The 18,536-nt window shown below is 56.3% G+C and overlaps 1 protein-coding gene across 5 annotated transcripts in view; it reads right to left on the bottom strand.

Moving 5' to 3' along the window:
- Positions 1 to 18,536, bottom strand: part of DOCK3 (dedicator of cytokinesis 3) — a 301,507-nt gene that overhangs the window by 3,635 nt on the left and 279,336 nt on the right. For all 5 annotated transcript variants that reach the window (XM_073562529.1, XM_073562530.1, XM_073562531.1 and 2 more), the window contains 8 exons: positions 11,180 to 11,263; positions 9,697 to 9,813; positions 7,918 to 8,033; positions 6,752 to 6,875; positions 4,931 to 5,078; positions 4,741 to 4,856; positions 1,369 to 1,456; positions 1,006 to 1,125 (listed from right to left, as the gene is read on the bottom strand). In XM_073562529.1, coding sequence (XP_073418630.1) covers positions 1,006 to 1,125; positions 1,369 to 1,456; positions 4,741 to 4,856; positions 4,931 to 5,078; positions 6,752 to 6,875; positions 7,918 to 8,033; positions 9,697 to 9,813; positions 11,180 to 11,263 — 913 coding nt within the window. The remainder of the gene's footprint in view (positions 1 to 1,005; positions 1,126 to 1,368; positions 1,457 to 4,740; positions 4,857 to 4,930; positions 5,079 to 6,751; positions 6,876 to 7,917; positions 8,034 to 9,696; positions 9,814 to 11,179; positions 11,264 to 18,536) is intronic.

Genomic DNA, 18,536 nt, shown 5'->3' with positions numbered 1-18,536 from the left:
TATACATTACATTACTGATCCTGAGTTACATCCTGTATTATATCCCAGAGCTGCACTCACTATTCTGCTGGTGCAGTAACTGTGTACATACATTACATTACTGATCCTGAGTTACATCCTGTATTATACTCCAGAGCTGCACTCACTATTATGCTGGTGCAGCCACTGTGTACATACATTACTGATCCTGAGTTACATCCTGTATTATACTCCAGAGCTGCACTCACTATTCTGCTGGTGCAGTCACTGTGTACATACATTACATTACTGATCCTCCAGAGCCGCACTCACTATTCTGCTGGTGCAGTCACTGTGTACATACATTACATTACTGATCCTGAGTTACATCCTGTATTATACTCCAGAGCTGCACTCACTATTATGCTGGTGCAGTCACTGTGTACATACATTACTGATCCTGAGTTACATCCTGTATTATACTCCAGAGCTGCACTCACTATTCTGCTGGTGCAGTCACTGTGTACATACATTACATTACTGATCCTGAGTTACATCCTGTATTATACTCCAGAGCTGCACTCACTATTCTGCTGGTGCAGTCACTGTGTACATACATTACATTACTGATCCTGAGTTACATCCTCCATTATACCCCAGAGCTGCACTCACTATTCTGCTGGTGCAGTCACTGTGTATATACATTACATTACTGATCCTGAGTTACATCCTGTATTATACTCCAGAGCTGCACTCACTATTCTGCTGGTGCAGTCACTGTGTACATACATTACATTACTGATCCTGAGTTACATCCCATATTATACCCCAGAGCTGCACTCACTATTCTGCTGGTGCAGTCACTGTGTACACACATTACATTACTGATCCTTAGTTACCTCCTGTAATATTCTCCAGAGCTGCACTCACTATTCTACTGGTGTAGTCGCTGTGTACATACATTACATTACTGATCCTGAGTTACATCCTGTATTATACCCCAGAGCTGCACTCACTATTCTGCTGGTGCACTCGCTGTGTACGTACCCTGTGTCAGGCCCCTGGGGGTCCCCGTCGGAGTCAGGACGCTCCCGACGTGCGATGTGAGGAATGGCAGTGACTCTCGTGTTCCACTATCCAGGCTCCAGCTGCTGGGAGCCGCCAGGACTGTGCCATCAGGAGGCGCCGTGGAGCCGTGTCGGGAGTAGAGGGAGGAGGATTAGATACAGATCATTTCAGCTGTAATAACTTTGTAATGTATCAGAAGAATGATGGGATTATAACTCCTCCCACTTGTGACTACTATATTAGCTCCTCCCACTCATCAATAAACCCCTCCCACTTAGCACTATAGGTAGTCACATGACTCGTCGGCCATCTTTCCTGTATATGTGGTGTGGGGGTCTTCACCTTTCTCCGCTACGGACAGGTTGGGGTCACTGCACGGCTTGCACGGCCCGAGGACCTGCTGGAACAGAGCTCGGGGGTACACGCAGCGCTGAAAGACCACCAGAAAAGAGAGAAGTGATGAGAGCAGAGGCGAGGGCCCGGCCGCACTGAGTTTTGGGAGATGTGCGGAACCCGCAGCATCTCCAGGAATGCACTGCAGCCGAGCACGCGCCATCTCCAGGAATGCGCTGCAGCCGAGCACGCGCCATCTCCAGGAGTGCGCTGCAGCCGAGCACGCGCCATCTCCAGGAATGCGCTGCAGCGGAGCACGCGCCATCTCCAGGAATGCGCTGCAGCCGAGCACGCGCCATCTCCAGGAGTGCGCTGCAGCCGAGCACGCGCCATCTCCAGGAGTGCGCTGCAGCCGAGCACGCGCCATCTCCAGGAGTGCGCTGCAGCCGAGCACGCGCCATCTCCAGGAGTGCGCTGCAGCCGAGCACGCCCCATCTCCAGGAGTGCGCTGCAGCCGAGCACGCGCCATCTCCAGGAGTGCGCTGCAGCCGAGCACGCCCCATCTCCAGGAGTGCGCTGCAGCCGAGCACGCGCCATCTCCAGGAGTGCGCTGCAGCCGAGCACGCGCCATCTCCAGGAGTGCGCTGCAGCCGAGCACGCGCCATCTCCAGGAGTGCGCTGCAGCCGAGCACGCGCCATCTCCAGGAGTGCGCTGCAGCCGAGCACGCGCCATCTCCAGGAGTGCGCTGCAGCCGAGCACGCGCCATCTCCAGGAGTGCGCTGCAGCCGAGCACGCGCCATCTCCAGGAGTGCGCTGCAGCCGAGCACGCGCCATCTCCAGGAGTGCGCTGCAGCCGAGCACGCGCCATCTCCAGGAGTGCGCTGCAGCCGAGCACGCGCCATCTCCAGGAGTGCGCTGCAGCCGAGCACGCGCCATCTCCAGGAGTGCGCTGCAGCCGAGCACGCGCCATCTCCAGGAGTGCGCTGCAGCCGAGCACGCGCCATCTCCAGGAGTGCGCTGCAGCCGAGCACGCGCCATCTCCAGGAGTGCGCTGCAGCCGAGCACGCGCCATCTCCAGGAGTGCGCTGCAGCCGAGCACGCGCCATCTCCAGGAGTGCGCTGCAGCCGAGCACGCGCCATCTCCAGGAGTGCGCTGCAGCCGAGCACGCGCCATCTCCAGGAGTGCGCTGCAGCCGAGCACGCGCCATCTCCAGGAGTGCGCTGCAGCCGAGCACGCGCCATCTCCAGGAGTGCGCTGCAGCCGAGCACGCGCCATCTCCAGGAGTGCGCTGCAGCCGAGCACGCGCCATCTCCAGGAGTGCGCTGCAGCCGAGCACGCGCCATCTCCAGGAGTGCGCTGCAGCCGAGCACGCGCCATCTCCAGGAGTGCGCTGCAGCCGAGCACGCGCCATCTCCAGGAGTGCGCTGCAGCGGAGCACGCGCCATCTCCAGGAGTGCGCTGCAGCGGAGCACGCGCCATCTCCAGGAGTGCGCTGCAGCCGAGCACGCGCCATCTCCAGGAGTGCGCTGCAGCCGAGCACGCGCCATCTCCAGGAGTGCGCTGCAGCCGAGCACGCGCCATCTCCAGGAGTGCGCTGCAGCCGAGCACGCGCCATCTCCAGGAGTGCGCTGCAGCCGAGCACGCGCCATCTCCAGGAGTGCGCTGCAGCCGAGCACGCGCCATCTCCAGGAATGCGCTGCAGCCGAGCACGCGCCATCTCCAGGAATGCGCTGCAGCCGAGCACGCGCCATCGCCAGGAATGCGCTGCAGCCGAGCACGCGCCATCGCCAGGAATGCGCTGCAGCCGAGCACGCGCCATCTCCAGGAATGCGCTGCAGCCGAGCACGCGCCATCTCCAGGAATGCGCTGCAGCCGAGCACGCGCCATGTCCAGGAATGCGCTGCAGCCGAGCACGCGCCATGTCCAGGAATGCGCTGCAGCCGAGCACGCGCCATGTCCAGGAATGCGCTGCAGCCGAGCACGCGCCATGTCCAGGAATGCGCTGCAGCCGAGCACGCGCCATCTCCAGGAATGCGCTGCAGCCGAGCACGCGCCATCTCCAGGAATGCGCTGCAGCCGAGCACGCGCCATCTCCAGGAATGCGCTGCAGCCGAGCACGCGCCATCTCCAGGAATGCGCTGCAGCCGAGCACGCGCCATCTCCAGGAATGCGCTGCAGCCGAGCACGCGCCATCTCCAGGAATGCGCTGCAGCCGAGCACGCGCCATCTCCAGGAATGCGCTGCAGCCGAGCACGCGCCATCTCCAGGAATGCGCTGCAGCCGAGCACGCGCCATCTCCAGGAATGCGCTGCAGCGGAGCACGCGCCATCTCCAGGAATGCGCTGCAGCGGAGCACGCCCCATCTCAAGGAATGCGCTGCAGCGGAGCATGCGCCATCTCCAGGAATGCGCTGCAGCGGAACATGCGCCATCTCCAGGAATGCACTGCAGCGGAGCATGCAGCTGAGCATGCACCATCTGCAGGAATGCACTGCAGCGGAGCTTGGGCCATCTCCAGGAATGCATTGCAGCGGAGCATGCACCATCTACAGGAATGCACTGCAGCCGAGCATGCGCCATCTACAGGAATGCACTGCAGCCGAGCATGCGCCATCTACAGGAATGCACTGCAGTGGAGCATGCGCCATGTCCAGGAGTGCACTGCAGCCGAGCATGCGCCATCTCGAGGAGTGCACTGCAGCCGAGCACGCGCCATCTACAGGAATGCACTGCAGCGGAGCATGCGCCATCTCCAGGAATGCACTGCAGCGAAGCATGCCCCATCTCCAGGAATGCACTGCAGCGGAGCATGCGCCATCTCCAGGAATGCACTGCAGCCGAGCACGCGCCATATACAGGAATGCACTGCAGCCGAGCACGCGCCATCTCCAGGAGTGCACTGCAGCCGAGCATGCGCCATCTCCAGGAATGCACTGCAGCCGAGCACGCGCCATCTCCAGGAATGCACTGCACCAGAGCACGCGCCATCTCCAGGAATGCACTGCAGCGGAGCACGTGCCATCTCCAGGAATGCGCTGCAGCGGAGCAGGCGCCATCTCCAGGAATGCGCTGCAGCCGAGCACGCGCCATCTCCAGGAATGCGCTGCAGCCGAGCACGCGCCATCTCCAGGAATGCGCTGCAGCCGAGCACGCGCCATCTCCAGGAATGCGCTGCAGCCGAGCACGCGCCATCTCCAGGAATGCGCTGCAGCCGAGCACGCGCCATCTCCAGGAATGCGCTGCAGCGGAGCATGCGCCATCTCCAGGAATGCACTGCAGCCGAGCACAGGCCGCACTGACATACCCAGCAGAATTGAGAATACAGCTATGGATATGCCAGATATAAAGCAGAACGTCTGCATGGCGGAATTAACCCCTACCTGGGTGCTCTCCGGACCGCTCTGGTACATGGCGCTGCTGGGCCGGTCCCGGGGAGCAGGAAGCAGCATCACCAAGTCGCGCGAATGTCGATATTTATCCGGAAGTGAAGGGGAACCTGTGGGGAGACGATCGTAAGCAAATCCTGAGGCCAAGTCGTGCTCACGTCAGGACCCCGGCCGTCCGCGTTACCTCGTGTGCTAGAAGGAGCAGAGTTAATGAGCTGAGACGGTGCAGAGTGGGTGGAGCTGAGGCTGGAGGAGGAGGGACTTGTGTACGAGGAGGATAGCGCAGAAACGTTGGTGATGGATCCGGCATGGAGAGAATGTGGGAGCAGCATCTGCAACAAAGCGGAGAGTCAGCAAGCGCTGAAAGTGCAGAGAGTCAGCGAGGGCGGAGAGTCACAGAGGGCGCGGAGAGTCATAGAGGGCGCGGAGTCAGTGAGGGCAGAAAGTCAGCGAGCGCCGAGAGTGCAGAGAGTCAGTGAGGGCGAAAAGTCAGCAAGCGCCGAGGGCGCGGAGAGTCAGAGAGGGCGCGGAGAGTCAGAGAGGGCGCGGAGAGGCAGAGAGGGCGCGGAGAGGCAGAGAGGGCGCGGAGAGGCGGAGAGTCCTAGAGGGCGCGGAGAGTCAGAGAGGGCGTGGAGAGTCAGAGAGGGCGTGGAGAGTCAGAGAGGGCGCGGAGTCAGAGAGGGCGCGGAGAGTCAGAGAGGGCGCGGAGAGTCAGAGAGGGCGCGGAGAGTCAGAGAGGGCGCGGAGAGTCCTAGAGGGCGCGGAGAGTCCTAGAGGGCGCGGAGAGTCAGAGAGGGCGCGGAGAGTCAGAGAGGGCGCGGAGAGGCAGAGAGGGCGCGGAGAGGCAGAGAGGGCGCGGAGAGGCAGAGAGGGCGCGGAGAGGCAGAGAGGGCGCGGAGAGGCAGAGAGGGCGCGGAGAGTCCTAGAGGGCGCGGAGAGTCAGAGAGGGCGTGGAGAGTCAGAGAGGGCGTGGAGAGTCAGAGAGGGCGCGGAGTCAGAGAGGGCGTGGAGAGTCAGAGAGGGCGCGGAGAGTCAGAGAGGGCGCGGAGAGTCAGAGAGGGCGCGGAGAGTCAGAGAGGGCGCGGAGAGTCAGAGAGGGCGCGGAGAGGCAGAGAGGGCGCGGAGAGGCAGAGAGGGCGCGGAGAGGCAGAGAGGGCGCGGAGAGGCAGAGAGGGTGCGGAGAGTCCTAGAGGGCGCGGAGAGTCCTAGAGGGCGTGGAGAGTCAGAGAGGGCGTGGAGAGTCAGAGAGGGCGCGGAGTCAGAGAGGGCGCGGAGAGTCAGAGAGGGCGCGGAGAGTCCTAGAGGGCGCGGAGAGTCCTAGAGGGCGCGGAGAGTCCTAGAGGGCGCGGAGAGTCCTAGAGGGAGCGGAGAGTCCTAGAGGGCGCGGAGAGTCAGAGAGGGCGCGGAGAGTCAGAGAGGGCGCGGAGAGGCAGAGGGCGCGGAGAGTCAGAGAGGGCGCGGAGAGTCAGAGAGGGCGCGGAGAGGCAGAGAGGGCGCGGAGAGTCCTAGAGGGCGCGGAGAGTCCTAGAGGGCGCGGAGAGTCAGAGAGGGCGTGGAGAGTCAGAGAGGGCGTGGAGAGTCAGAGAGGGCACGGAGTCAGAGAGGGCGTGGAGAGTCAGAGAGGGCGTGGAGAGTCAGAGAGGGCGCGGAGTCAGAGAGGGCGCGGAGAGTCAGAGAGGGCGCGGAGAGTCAGAGAGGGCGCGGAGAGTCCTAGAGGGCGCGGAGAGTCCTAGAGGGCGCGGAGAGTCCTAGAGGGCGCGGAGAGTCAGAGAGGGTGCGGAGAGTCAGAGAGGGCGCGGAGAGTCAGAGAGGGCGCGGAGAGGCAGAGGGCGCGGAGAGTCAGAGAGGGCGCGGAGAGTCAGAGAGGGCGCGGAGAGTCAGAGAGGGCGCGGAGAGTCACCATCCCCGGGTGCTGAGGGGTTGCTCGTCACCAAACATAAAACACACGTACATTTCAACTAATCAATACAGTTTTATGCTTCTTTGCACTTCTGACGACAGTCACCTGCATGCTGTATGGATCCTCGGTCTCGCTGTCCACCGCGGTGGCCGTGGTCCCAGTGTCGCTGGAGGTGTGTGACGAGAGGGAGGATGAGGAATGGCGGACCGAACTCAGGACTACGAGAGGGCTGAAGAGAGCAGTCACAAGGGCGTCTAATCAGCTTGCCATAGAAACCTGCCTTTGTGCAGTTTCTCGCCATCTCCCCTGTGCAGTCTCTCTCACCCTGTGCGTCTCACTCCGTGCAGTCTCTCTTCCAATTTAAATCTCCCCTGTGAACTCTCTCCCCCATGCAATATCTCCCTGTCACATGTGCAGTCTCTCACACTGTGCAGTCTTTCCATTTCAGTCTCCCTCACACTGTTTAGTCTCTCTAACACTGCGCAGTCTCTCTCTTGTGCAGTCTCTCTTCCAAGTGAATAGATCAACAAATATATCGTGGCACTACTGCGTTGGTGCACAAAAGAAGGTTCCCACACCAGTATAGATAATATAATAAATTTTGGCACTCAACTTGTTGCAAAGTGAAGAATTTTATTTGCAGTCTCAATAATTTAGACGTTTCGGCTTGCACACATAAGCCTTCATCAGTATGCCAGACTGCTTTCTTGAATAGGTCTGCAATGTGTTTAATGGTGAGGTACCACCCTATCAGTGGTGTAAGTGGTCGGATTCGTATTGAGAATGATTCCCATTTATCAACCGAAATGGGAATCATTCTCAATACGAATCCGACCACTTACACCACTGATAGGGTGGTACCTCACCATTAAACACATTGCAGACCTATTCAAGAAAGCAGTCTGGCATACTGATGAAGGCTTATGTGTGCAAGCCGAAACGTCTAAATTATTGAGACTGCAAATAAAATTCCTCACTTTGCAACAAGTTGAGTGCCAAAATTTATTATATTATCTCTTCCAAGTGAAATCTCCCCTGTGCAGTCTCTCCCCGTGCAATATCTCCCCAACACTGTGCAGTCTTTCCCACACTGTGCAGTCTCCTTAATACTGCGCAGTTTCTCTCTCATGTGCAGTCTCTCTTCCAAGTGAAATCTCACCTGAGCAGTCTCTCCCACGAGCAATATCTCCCTAACACTGCGCAGTTTCTCTCTCACACTGTGCAGTCTCTCTCCCCTATGCAGTATCTTCCCCTGCCCCTTGCAGTCTCACCTGTGCCGATGCAGCATCCGTATACTGTCGTTATTCAGGGTACCATGTGATAATATGACGTTGCTGCGCGGTAATGGCGCACACGAGGGGTTCATCTTCTCCAGCATCGGGAACTCCTGCCGAAAAAGCAGCGATTACAACAGTCTGGAGACAAGAACGTTCCACTCATCTGTATAATGTACACACCGCTCTGCTACGTCTCACCTTACACACACAGCTCTGCTACGTCTCACCTTGCACACACAGCTCTGCTACGTCTCACCTTGCACACACCGCTCTGCTACGTCTCACTCTGCACACACCGCTCTGCTGCGTCTCACTCTGCACACACCGCTCTGCTACGTCTCACTCTGCACACACCGCTCTGCTGTGTCTCACCTTGTACACACCGCTCTGCTACATCTCACTCTGCACACACCACTCTGCTGCGTCTCACTCTGCACACACCGCTCTGCTACGTCTCACTCTGCACACACCGCTCTGCTGCGTCTCACTCTGCACACACCGCTCTGCTACATCTCACTCTGCACACATAGCTCTGCTGTGTCTCACCTTGTACACACTGCTCTGCTAGGTCTCACCCTGCACACACAGCTCTGCTACGTCTCACCTTGCACATACTGCTCTGCTAGGTCTCACCCTGTACACACAGCTCTGCTACATCTCACTCTGCACACACCGCTCTGCTACATCTCACTCTGCACACACCACTCTGCTGCGTCTCACCTTGCACACACTGCTCTGCTAGCTCTCACCCTGCACACACCGCTCTGCTACGTCTCACTCTGCACACACAGCTCTGCTACGTCTCACTCTGCACACACAGCTCTGCTACGTCTCACCTTGCACACACCGCTCTGCTACGTCTCAATCTGCACACACAGCTCTGCTACGTCGCACCTTGCACACACTGCTCTGCTACGTCTCACCTTGCACACACTGCTCTGCTAGGTCTCACCCTGCACACACAGCTCTGCTATGTCTCACCTTGCACACACTGCTCTGCTAGGTCTCACCCTGTACACACAGCTCTGCTGCGTCTCACCTTGCACACACTGCTCTGCTAGGTCTCACCCTGCACACACAGCTCTGCTACATCTCACTCTGCACACACCGCTCTGGTAGCTCTCACCCTGCACACACCGCTCTGCTACGTCTCACTCTGCACACACAGCTCTGCTACGTCTCACTCTGCAGACACAGCTCTGCTACGTCTCACACTGCACACACAGCTCTGCTACGTCTCACTCTGCACACACAGCACTGCTACGTCTCACCCTGTACACACAGCTCTGCTACGTCTCACTCTGCACACACCGCTCTGCTACGTCTCACCCTGTACACACCGCTCTGCTACGTCTCACCTTGCACACACAGCTCTGCTACATCTCACCCTGTACACACCGCTCTGCTACGTCTCACCCTGCACACACCGCTCTGCTATGTCTCACCCTGCACACACCGCTCTGCTACGTCTCACTCTGCACACACAGCTCTGCTACGTCTCACTCTGCACACACCGCTCTGCTACGTCTCACTCTGCACACACCGCTCTGCTACGTCTCACTCTGCACACACAGCTCTGCTGCGTCTCAACTTGCACACACAGCTCTGCTGCGTCTCAACTTGCACACACTGTTCTGCAACCTCTCACCCTGTACACACTGCTACACTACTCTACACCGTTTCCTGAACAGGGCAGGGCGCGGAGCCGCACACAGAGACCCTTAGATGGGTGAGTGCCATATATACAGGTATAATGTATAGACAATGTTTCACCTGGTACAGACTGGAGCGCATGACCTGGAACTGATCCACCAGCTTCTTGTGAAGAGGCCTCATCTCTGGGTGGACACAGCGCTCGTGTACCGCCAGCCCCACTCCCAGGACGTGCACCTGTGGGGTAGAAAGCAGGATCACCACCTCATCATTGTGAGGAGCTGGCCTTCTAAAGACTATTGGACCAATACACGCAGAGCGGAGTCCATGTCTGTAAAGGATGCAGACTTTTTCCGGAGCGACGGTTACATCGATCTTATTGCTGTGTTTCATTAGTGATTTTCTTGCTCGGTTCATCCTCAGGAATCAACGTATCCATTCAGTGACAGCAGAGGAGGACGAGCAGGCTGGATGTTATGGATACATAAGGCCAAAGCCAAGATTGATGATCAAGGAAAGCGATCACTCCATTGTTCTCCCGGCCACTAGGCCCATTGTGTGGATGGTGATAGTAGGATCCATCAGAGCCGTCACCACAGGGGTCTCACACGCAGTCCTAGGTGATGGATTCGTCCTGAGGAACATAACTCCACCAATGCAGTTAGCTTTCGGGGGGGGGGGGGGGAGGATGTGAACACTTTTGCTCATTCAGGGGGCAGATCTCAGATAGGGAGAGGAAAGATGGCGAGGGTCGATGGCTGAGGATCGATGGCCGAGGGATGAGGATCGATGGCCGAGGGACGAGGATCGATGGCCGAGGGTCGATGGCCGAGGGACGAGGATCGAGGGGCGAGGATCGATGGCCGACGGGCGAGGATCGATGGCCGACGGGCGAGGATCGATGGCCGACGGGCGAGGATCGATGGCCGAGGGGCGAGGATCGATGGCCGAGGGGCGAGGATCGATGGCCGAGGGGCGAGGATCGATGGCCGAGGGGCGAGGATCGATGGCCGAGGGGCGAGGATCGATGGCCGAGGGGCGAGGATCGATGGCCGAGGGGCGAGGATCGATGGCCGAGGGGCGAGGATCGATGGCCGAGGGGCGAGGATCGATGGCCGACGGGCGAGGATCGATGGCCGACGGGCGAGGATCGATGGCCGACGGGCGAGGATCGATGGCCGACGGGCGAGGATCGATGGTCGACGGGCGAGGATCGATGGCCGAGGGGCGAGGATCGATGGCCGAGGGGCGAGGATCGATGGCCGAGGATCGATGGCCGAGGGACGAGGATCGATGGCTGAGGGGCGAGGTGGGGATACAAAATCTGTGGGTCAACCAAAAGTTGGGAGACTGTGATTATCGCCTGTTACGGGGGCAGTAGGATCCTGTGGCCTGAGGACATTGTATGTTGGCCATCTAACTGGAATTGTTGTGAAACCATGGACATAAAACATGGTTGCATCATTATCCGGCATAGGTGATTATTACAACCCACAACTTCAGAGCTTCACAATCATCACCATCAAGGGGCAGCAACATCACCTCAGCTGGAGAGAGACACTGAACACTAGGGGGCAGCAATAGAACAAGGGGAGCGACCGACCTGCTCCAGCATCAGCTCCTTCAGTGCCGCGATCCTGTCCGAGTCCTCCGGGTGCTGCGTGATGTAATCCTTATCAAAGAACGCCTGTGCGGGAGAGACAGCGAGAGAGACTGTGAGAGTGGGACACAGAGAGAGACCGTGACAGAGGAACGCAGGGAGAGACCGTGAGAGAGACAGACCCAGGGAGAGACCGTGAGAGAGGGACACAGAGACCGTGAGAGAGGGACACAGAGAGACCGTGAGAGAGACAGACCCAGGGAGAGACCGTGAGACAGACACTGTGAGAGAGAGGGACCCAGAGACCGTGAGAGATGGACACAGAGAGAGACCGTGACAGAGGAACGCAGGGAGAGACCGTGAGAGAGACAGACCCAGGGAGAGACCGTGAGAGAGGGACACAGAGACCGTGAGAGAGGGACACAGAGAGACCGTGAGAGAGACAGACCCAGGGAGAGACCGTGAGACAGACACCGTGAGAGAGGGACCCACAGAGAGACCGTGAGAGAGGGACTCAGAGACCGTGAGAGATGGACACAGAGAGAGACCGTGTGAGACAGGGACCTAGAGAGACTGTGAGAGAGGGACACAGCGAGAGACTGTGAGAGAGGAACCCATGGAGAGACCGTTAGAGAGATGGACCCAGGGAGAGACCGTGAGAGTCGGACCCAGGGAGAGACCGTGAGAGAGAAGGACCCAGAGAGAGACTGTGAGAGAGGAAGCCAGGGAGAGACCGTGAGAGAGGGACACAGAGAAAGACCATGAGAGAGGAACCCAGAGAGAGAACGTAAGAGAGATGGAACTAGAGAGAGACAGGGACCTAGAGAGACTGTGAGAGAGTGACACAGCGAGAGACCATGAGAGAGAGGGACCCAGAGAGATCATGAGAGAGAGGGAAAGAGAGAGAGATCATGACAGAGGGAAAGAGAGAGAGACCGTGAGAGAGGAACCCAGGGAGAGACCATGAGAGAGAGGGACCCAGAGAGATCATGAGAGAGAGGGAAAGAGAGAGAGATCATGAGAGAGGGAAAGAGAGAGAGACCGTGAGAGAGGAACCCAGGGAGAGACCATGAGAGAGGATCCCAGGGAGAGCCCGTGAGAGAGAAGGACCCAGAGAGAGACTGTGAGAGACAGGGACCTAGAGAGACTATGAGAGACAAAGCGAGAGACAGTGAGAGGGGGACAGAGAGACCATGAGAAAGAGGGACCCAGAGAGAGACCGTGAGAGACACGGACCAAGAGAGACCGTGAGAGAGGGACACAGAGTCACCATGGGAGAGAGGGACACAGAAAGAGACAGTGAGAGAGGGACACAGAGAGAGAGACCGTGAGAGAGACAGACCCAGAAAGAGATCGTGAGAAAGACAGACCCAGAGAGAGACCGTGAGAGAAAGGGAATGAGAGAAAGATCATGAGAGGGGGACACAGAGAGATCGTGAGAGACAGGGACCCAAAGAGACTGTGAGAGGGGGGACACAGAGAGAAAGACAGGAAGAGGAGGACACAGAGAGACAGTGAAAGGGAGATCGAGAGAGACTGAGAGGAGGACAGCAAGAGAAGGAAACAGAAAGAGAGACAGCGCGATGGGGACACAGAGAGAGAGACCATGAGAGGAGGACAGAACGTGAGTGACAGCGAAATGGGGACACAGAGAGAGACAGTCAGGGGGGCGTTTTTGGACGAGGAGCCGCAGACTAAAGGCGGCTCACAGTAGCATAAGACAGCGGATAAACCGTCTCAGGATGCTCACCACAGCCTCAGGCATAATCCGGTCGGCGATGGGGCGAGTCACCAGGAGCAGCGCCGAGCATGATCGCGATACTTGTACCGATGACCAAGAAAATCCAAGATGGCCGCCGCAGCACTCACCATGCTGTGGGGGGGGCCTGATCTCCTATCACCGGGTCAGACCTCACTACAAGTATATGCACCTGACACAGGACACAGCCCCACTCCATCACAGGGGCCACACTAAAGACCCTGCTGGGGAGATAAAGCCGCCATACACAGTGATATCACCTCAGCCTCACTACAAGTATATGTACCTGACACAGGGCACAGCCCCACTCCATCACAGGGGCCACACTAAAGACCCTGCTGGGGAGATAAAGCCGCCATACACAGTGATATCACCTCAGCCTCACTACAAGTATATGTACCTGACACAGGACACAGCTCCACTCCATCACAGAGGTCACACTAAAGACCCTGCTGGGGAGATAAAGCCGCCATACACAGTGATATCACCTCAGCCTCACTACAAGTATATGTACCTGACACAGGACACAGCTCCACTCCATCACAGGGACCACACTAAAGACCCTGCTGGGGAGATAAAGCCGCCATACACAGTGATATCACCTCAGCCTCACTACAAGTATATGTACCTGACAGAGGACACAGCTCCACTCCATCACAGGGGCCACACTAAAGACCCTGCTGGGGAGATAAAGCCGCCATACACAGTGATATCACCTCAGCCTCACTACAAGTATATGTACCTGACACAGGGCACAGCTCCACTCCATCACAGAGGTCACACTAAAGACCCTGCTGGGGAGATAAAGCCGCCATACACAGTGATATCACCTCAGCCTCACTACAAGTATATGCACCTGACACAGGACACAGCTCCACTCCATCACAGGGGTCACACTAAAGACCCTGCTGGGGAGATAAAGCCTCCATACACAGTGATATCACCTCAGCCTCACTACAAGTATATGTACCTGACACAGGACACAGCTCCACTCCATCACAGGGGCCACACTAAAGACCCTGCTGGGGAGATAAAGCCGCCATACACAGTGATATCACCTCAGCCTCACTACAAGTATATGTACCTGACACAGGACACAGCTCCACTCCATCACAGGGGTCACACTAAAGACCCTGCTGGGGAGATAAAGCCGCCATACACAGTGATATCACCTCAGCCTCACTACAAGTATATGTACCTGACACAGGACACAGCTCCACTCCATCACAGGGGCCACACTAAAGACCCTGCTGGGGAGATAAAGCCGCCATACACAGTGATATCACCTCAGCCTCACTACAAGTATATGTACCTGACACAGGACACAGCTCCACTCCATCACAGGGGCCACACTAAAGACCCTGCTGGGGAGATAAAGCCGCCATACACAGTGATATCACCTCAGCCTCACTACAAGTATATGTACCTGACACAGGACACAGCTCCACTCCATCACAGGGGCCACACTAAAGACCCTGCTGGGGAGATAAAGCCGCCATACACAGTGATATCACCTCAGCCTCACTACAAGTATATGTACCTGACACAGGGCACAGCTCCACTCCATCACAGGGGCCACACTAAAGACCCTGCTGGGGAGATAAAGCCGCCATACACAGTGATATCACCTCAGCTTCACTACAAGTATATGTACCTGACACAGGACACAGCTCCACTCCATCACAGGGGTCACACTAAAGACCCTGCTGGGGAGATAAAGCCGCCATACACAGTGATATCACCTCAGCTTCACTACAAGTATATGTACCTGACACAGGGCACAGCTCCACTCCATCACAGGGGCCACACTAAAGACCCTGCTGGGGAGATAAAGCCTCCATACACAGTGATATCACCTCAGCCTCACTACAAGTATATGTACCTGACACAGGACACAGCTCCACTCCATCACAGGGGTCACACTAAAGACCCTGCTGGGGAGATAAAGCCGCCATACACAGTGATATCACCTCAGCCTCACTACAAGTATATGTACCTGACACAGGACACAGCTCCACTCCATCACAGGGGTCACACTAAAGACCCTGCTGGGGAGATAAAGCCGCCATACACAGTGATATCACCTCAGCCTCACTACAAGTATATGTACCTGACACAGGACACAGCTCCACTCCATCACAGGGGTCACACTAAAGACCCTGCTGGGGAGATAAAGCCGCCATACACAGTGATATCACCTCAGCCTCACTACAAGTATATGTACCTGACACAGGACACAGCTCCACTCCATCACAGGGGTCACACTAAAGACCCTGCTGGGGAGATAAAGCCGCCATACACAGTGATATCACCTCAGCCTCACTACAAGTATATGTACCTGACACAGGACACAGCTCCACTCCATCACAGGGGTCACACTAAAGACCCTGCTGGGGAGATAAAGCCGCCATACACAGTGATATCACCTCAGCCTCACTACAAGTATATGTACCTGACACAGGACACAGCTCCACTCCATCACAGGGGTCACACTAAAGACCCTGCTGGGGAGATAAAGCCGCCATACACAGTGATATCACCTCAGCCTCACTACAAGTATATGTACCTGACACAGGACACAGCTCCACTCCATCACAGAGGTCACACTAAAGACCCTGCTGGGGAGATAAAGCCGCCATACACAGTGATATCACCTCAGCCTCACTACAAGTATATGTACCTGACACAGGACACAGCTCCACTCCATCACAGGGGCCACACTAAAGACCCTGCTGGGGAGATAAAGCCGCCATACACAGTGATATCACCTCAGCCTCACTACAAGTATATGTACCTGACACAGGACACAGCTCCACTCCATCACAGGGGCCACACTAAAGACCCTGCTGGGGAGATAAAGCCGCCATACACAGTGATATCACCTCAGCCTCACTACAAGTATATGTACCTGACACAGGACACAGCTCCACTCCATCACAGAGGTCACACTAAAGACGCTGCTGGGGAGATAAAGCCGCCATACACAGTGATATCACCTCAGCCTCACTACAAGTATATGTACCTGACACAGGACACAGCTCCACTCCATCACAGAGGTCACACTAAAGACCCTGCTGGGGAGATAAAGCCGCCATACACAGTGATATCACCTCAGCCTCACTACAAGTATATGTACCTGACACAGGACACAGCTCCACTCCATCACAGAGGTCACACTAAAGACCCTGCTGGGGAGATAAAGCCGCCATACACAGTGATATCACCTCAGCCTCACTACAAGTATATGCACCTGACACAGGACACAGCTCCACTCCATCACAGGGGCCACACTAAAGACCCTGCTGGGGAGATAAAGCCGCCATACACAGTGATATCACCTCAGCCTCACTACAAGTATATGTACCTGACACAGGACACAGCTCCACTCCATCACAGGGGTCACAATAAAGACCCTGCTGGGGAGATAAAGCCGCCATACACAGTGATATCACCTCAGCCTCACTACAAGTATATGTACCTGACACAGGACACAGCTCCACTCCATCACAGGGGTCACAATAAAGACCCTGCTGGGGAGATAAAGCCGCCATACACCGTGATATCACCTCAGCCTCACTACAAGTATATGCACCTGACACAGGACACAGCTCCACTCCATCACAGGGGCCACACTAAAGACCCTGCTGGGGAGATAAAGCCGCCATACACAGTGATATCACCTCAGCCTCACTACAAGTATATGTACCTGACACAGGACACAGCTCCACTCCATCACAGAGGTCACACTAAAGACCCTGCTGGGGAGATAAAGCCGCCATACACAGTGATATCACCTCAGCCTCACTACAAGTATATGTACCTGACACAGGACACAGCTCCACTCCATCACAGGGGCCACACTAAAGACCCTGCTGGGGAGATAAAGCCGCCATACACAGTGATATCACCTCAGCCTCACTACAAGTATATGTACCTGACACAGGACACAGCTCCACTCCATCACAGGGGTCACACTAAAGACCCTGCTGGGGAGATAAAGCCACCATACACAGTGATATCACCTCAGCCTCACTACAAGTATATGTACCTGACACAGGGCACAGCTCCACTCCATCACAGGGGCCACACTAAAGACCCTGCTGGGGAGATAAAGCCGCCATACACAGTGATATCACCTCAGCCTCACTACAAGTATATGTACCTGACACAGGACACAGCTCCACTCCATCACAGAGGTCACACTAAAGACCCTGCTGGGGAGATAAAGCCGCCATACACAGTGATATCACCTCAGCCTCACTACAAGTATATGCACCTGACACAGGACACAGCTCCACTCCATCACAGAGGTCACACTAAAGACCCTGCTGGGGAGATAAAGCCGCCATACACAGTGATATCACCTCAGCCTCACTACAAGTATATGCACCTGACACAGGACACAGCTCCACTCCATCACAGGGGCCACACTAAAGACCCTGCTGGGGAGATAAAGCCGCCATACACAGTGATATCACCTCAGCCTCACTACAAGTATATGTACCTGACACAGGACACAGCTCCACTCCATCACAGGGGTCACAATAAAGACCCTGCTGGGGAGATAAAGCCGCCATACACAGTGATATCACCTCAGCCTCACTACAAGTATATGTACCTGACACAGGACACAGCTCCACTCCATCACAGGGGTCACAATAAAGACCCTGCTGGGGAGATAAAGCCGCCATACACCGTGATATCACCTCAGCCTCACTACAAGTATATGCACCTGACACAGGACACAGCTCCACTCCATCACAGGGGCCACACTAAAGACCCTGCTGGGGAGATAAAGCCGCCATACACAGTGATATCACCTCAGCCTCACTACAAGTATATGTACCTGACACAGGACACAGCTCCACTCCATCACAGAGGTCACACTAAAGACCCTGCTGGGGAGATAAAGCCGCCATACACAGTGATATCACCTCAGCCTCACTACAAGTATATGTACCTGACACAGGACACAGCTCCACTCCATCACAGGGGCCACACTAAAGACCCTGCTGGGGAGATAAAGCCGCCATACACAGTGATATCACCTCAGCCTCACTACAAGTATATGTACCTGACACAGGACACAGCTCCACTCCATCACAGGGGTCACACTAAAGACCCTGCTGGGGAGATAAAGCCGCCATACACAGTGATATCACCTCAGCCTCACTACAAGTATATGTACCTGACACAGGACACAGCTCCACTCCATCACAGGGGTCACACTAAAGACCCTGCTGGGGAGATAAAGCCGCCATACACAGTGATATCACCTCAGCCTCACTACAAGTATATGTACCTGACACAGGACACAGCTCCACTCCATCACAGGGGCCACACTAAAGACCCTGCCGGGGAGATAAAGCCGCCATACAAAGTGATATCACCTCAGCCTCACTACAAGTATATGTACCTGACACAGGACACAGCTCCACTCCATCACAGGGGTCACACTAAAGACCCTGCTGGGGAGGTAAAGCCGCCATACACAGTGATATCACCTCAGCCTCACTACAAGTATATGTACCTGACACAGGGCACAGCTCCACTCCATCACAGGGGTCACACTAAAGACCCTGCTGGGGAGATAAAGCCGCC

Source organism: Dendrobates tinctorius, unplaced genomic scaffold, assembly GCF_039654945.1.
Source record: "Dendrobates tinctorius isolate UK_male_01 unplaced genomic scaffold, ASM3965494v1 ptg000357l, whole genome shotgun sequence".
Classification (NCBI taxonomy): domain Eukaryota; kingdom Metazoa; phylum Chordata; class Amphibia; order Anura; family Dendrobatidae; genus Dendrobates; species Dendrobates tinctorius.
Note: the sequence above shows the minus strand (reverse complement) of the source record. Positions and strands in the feature narration are given on the sequence as shown.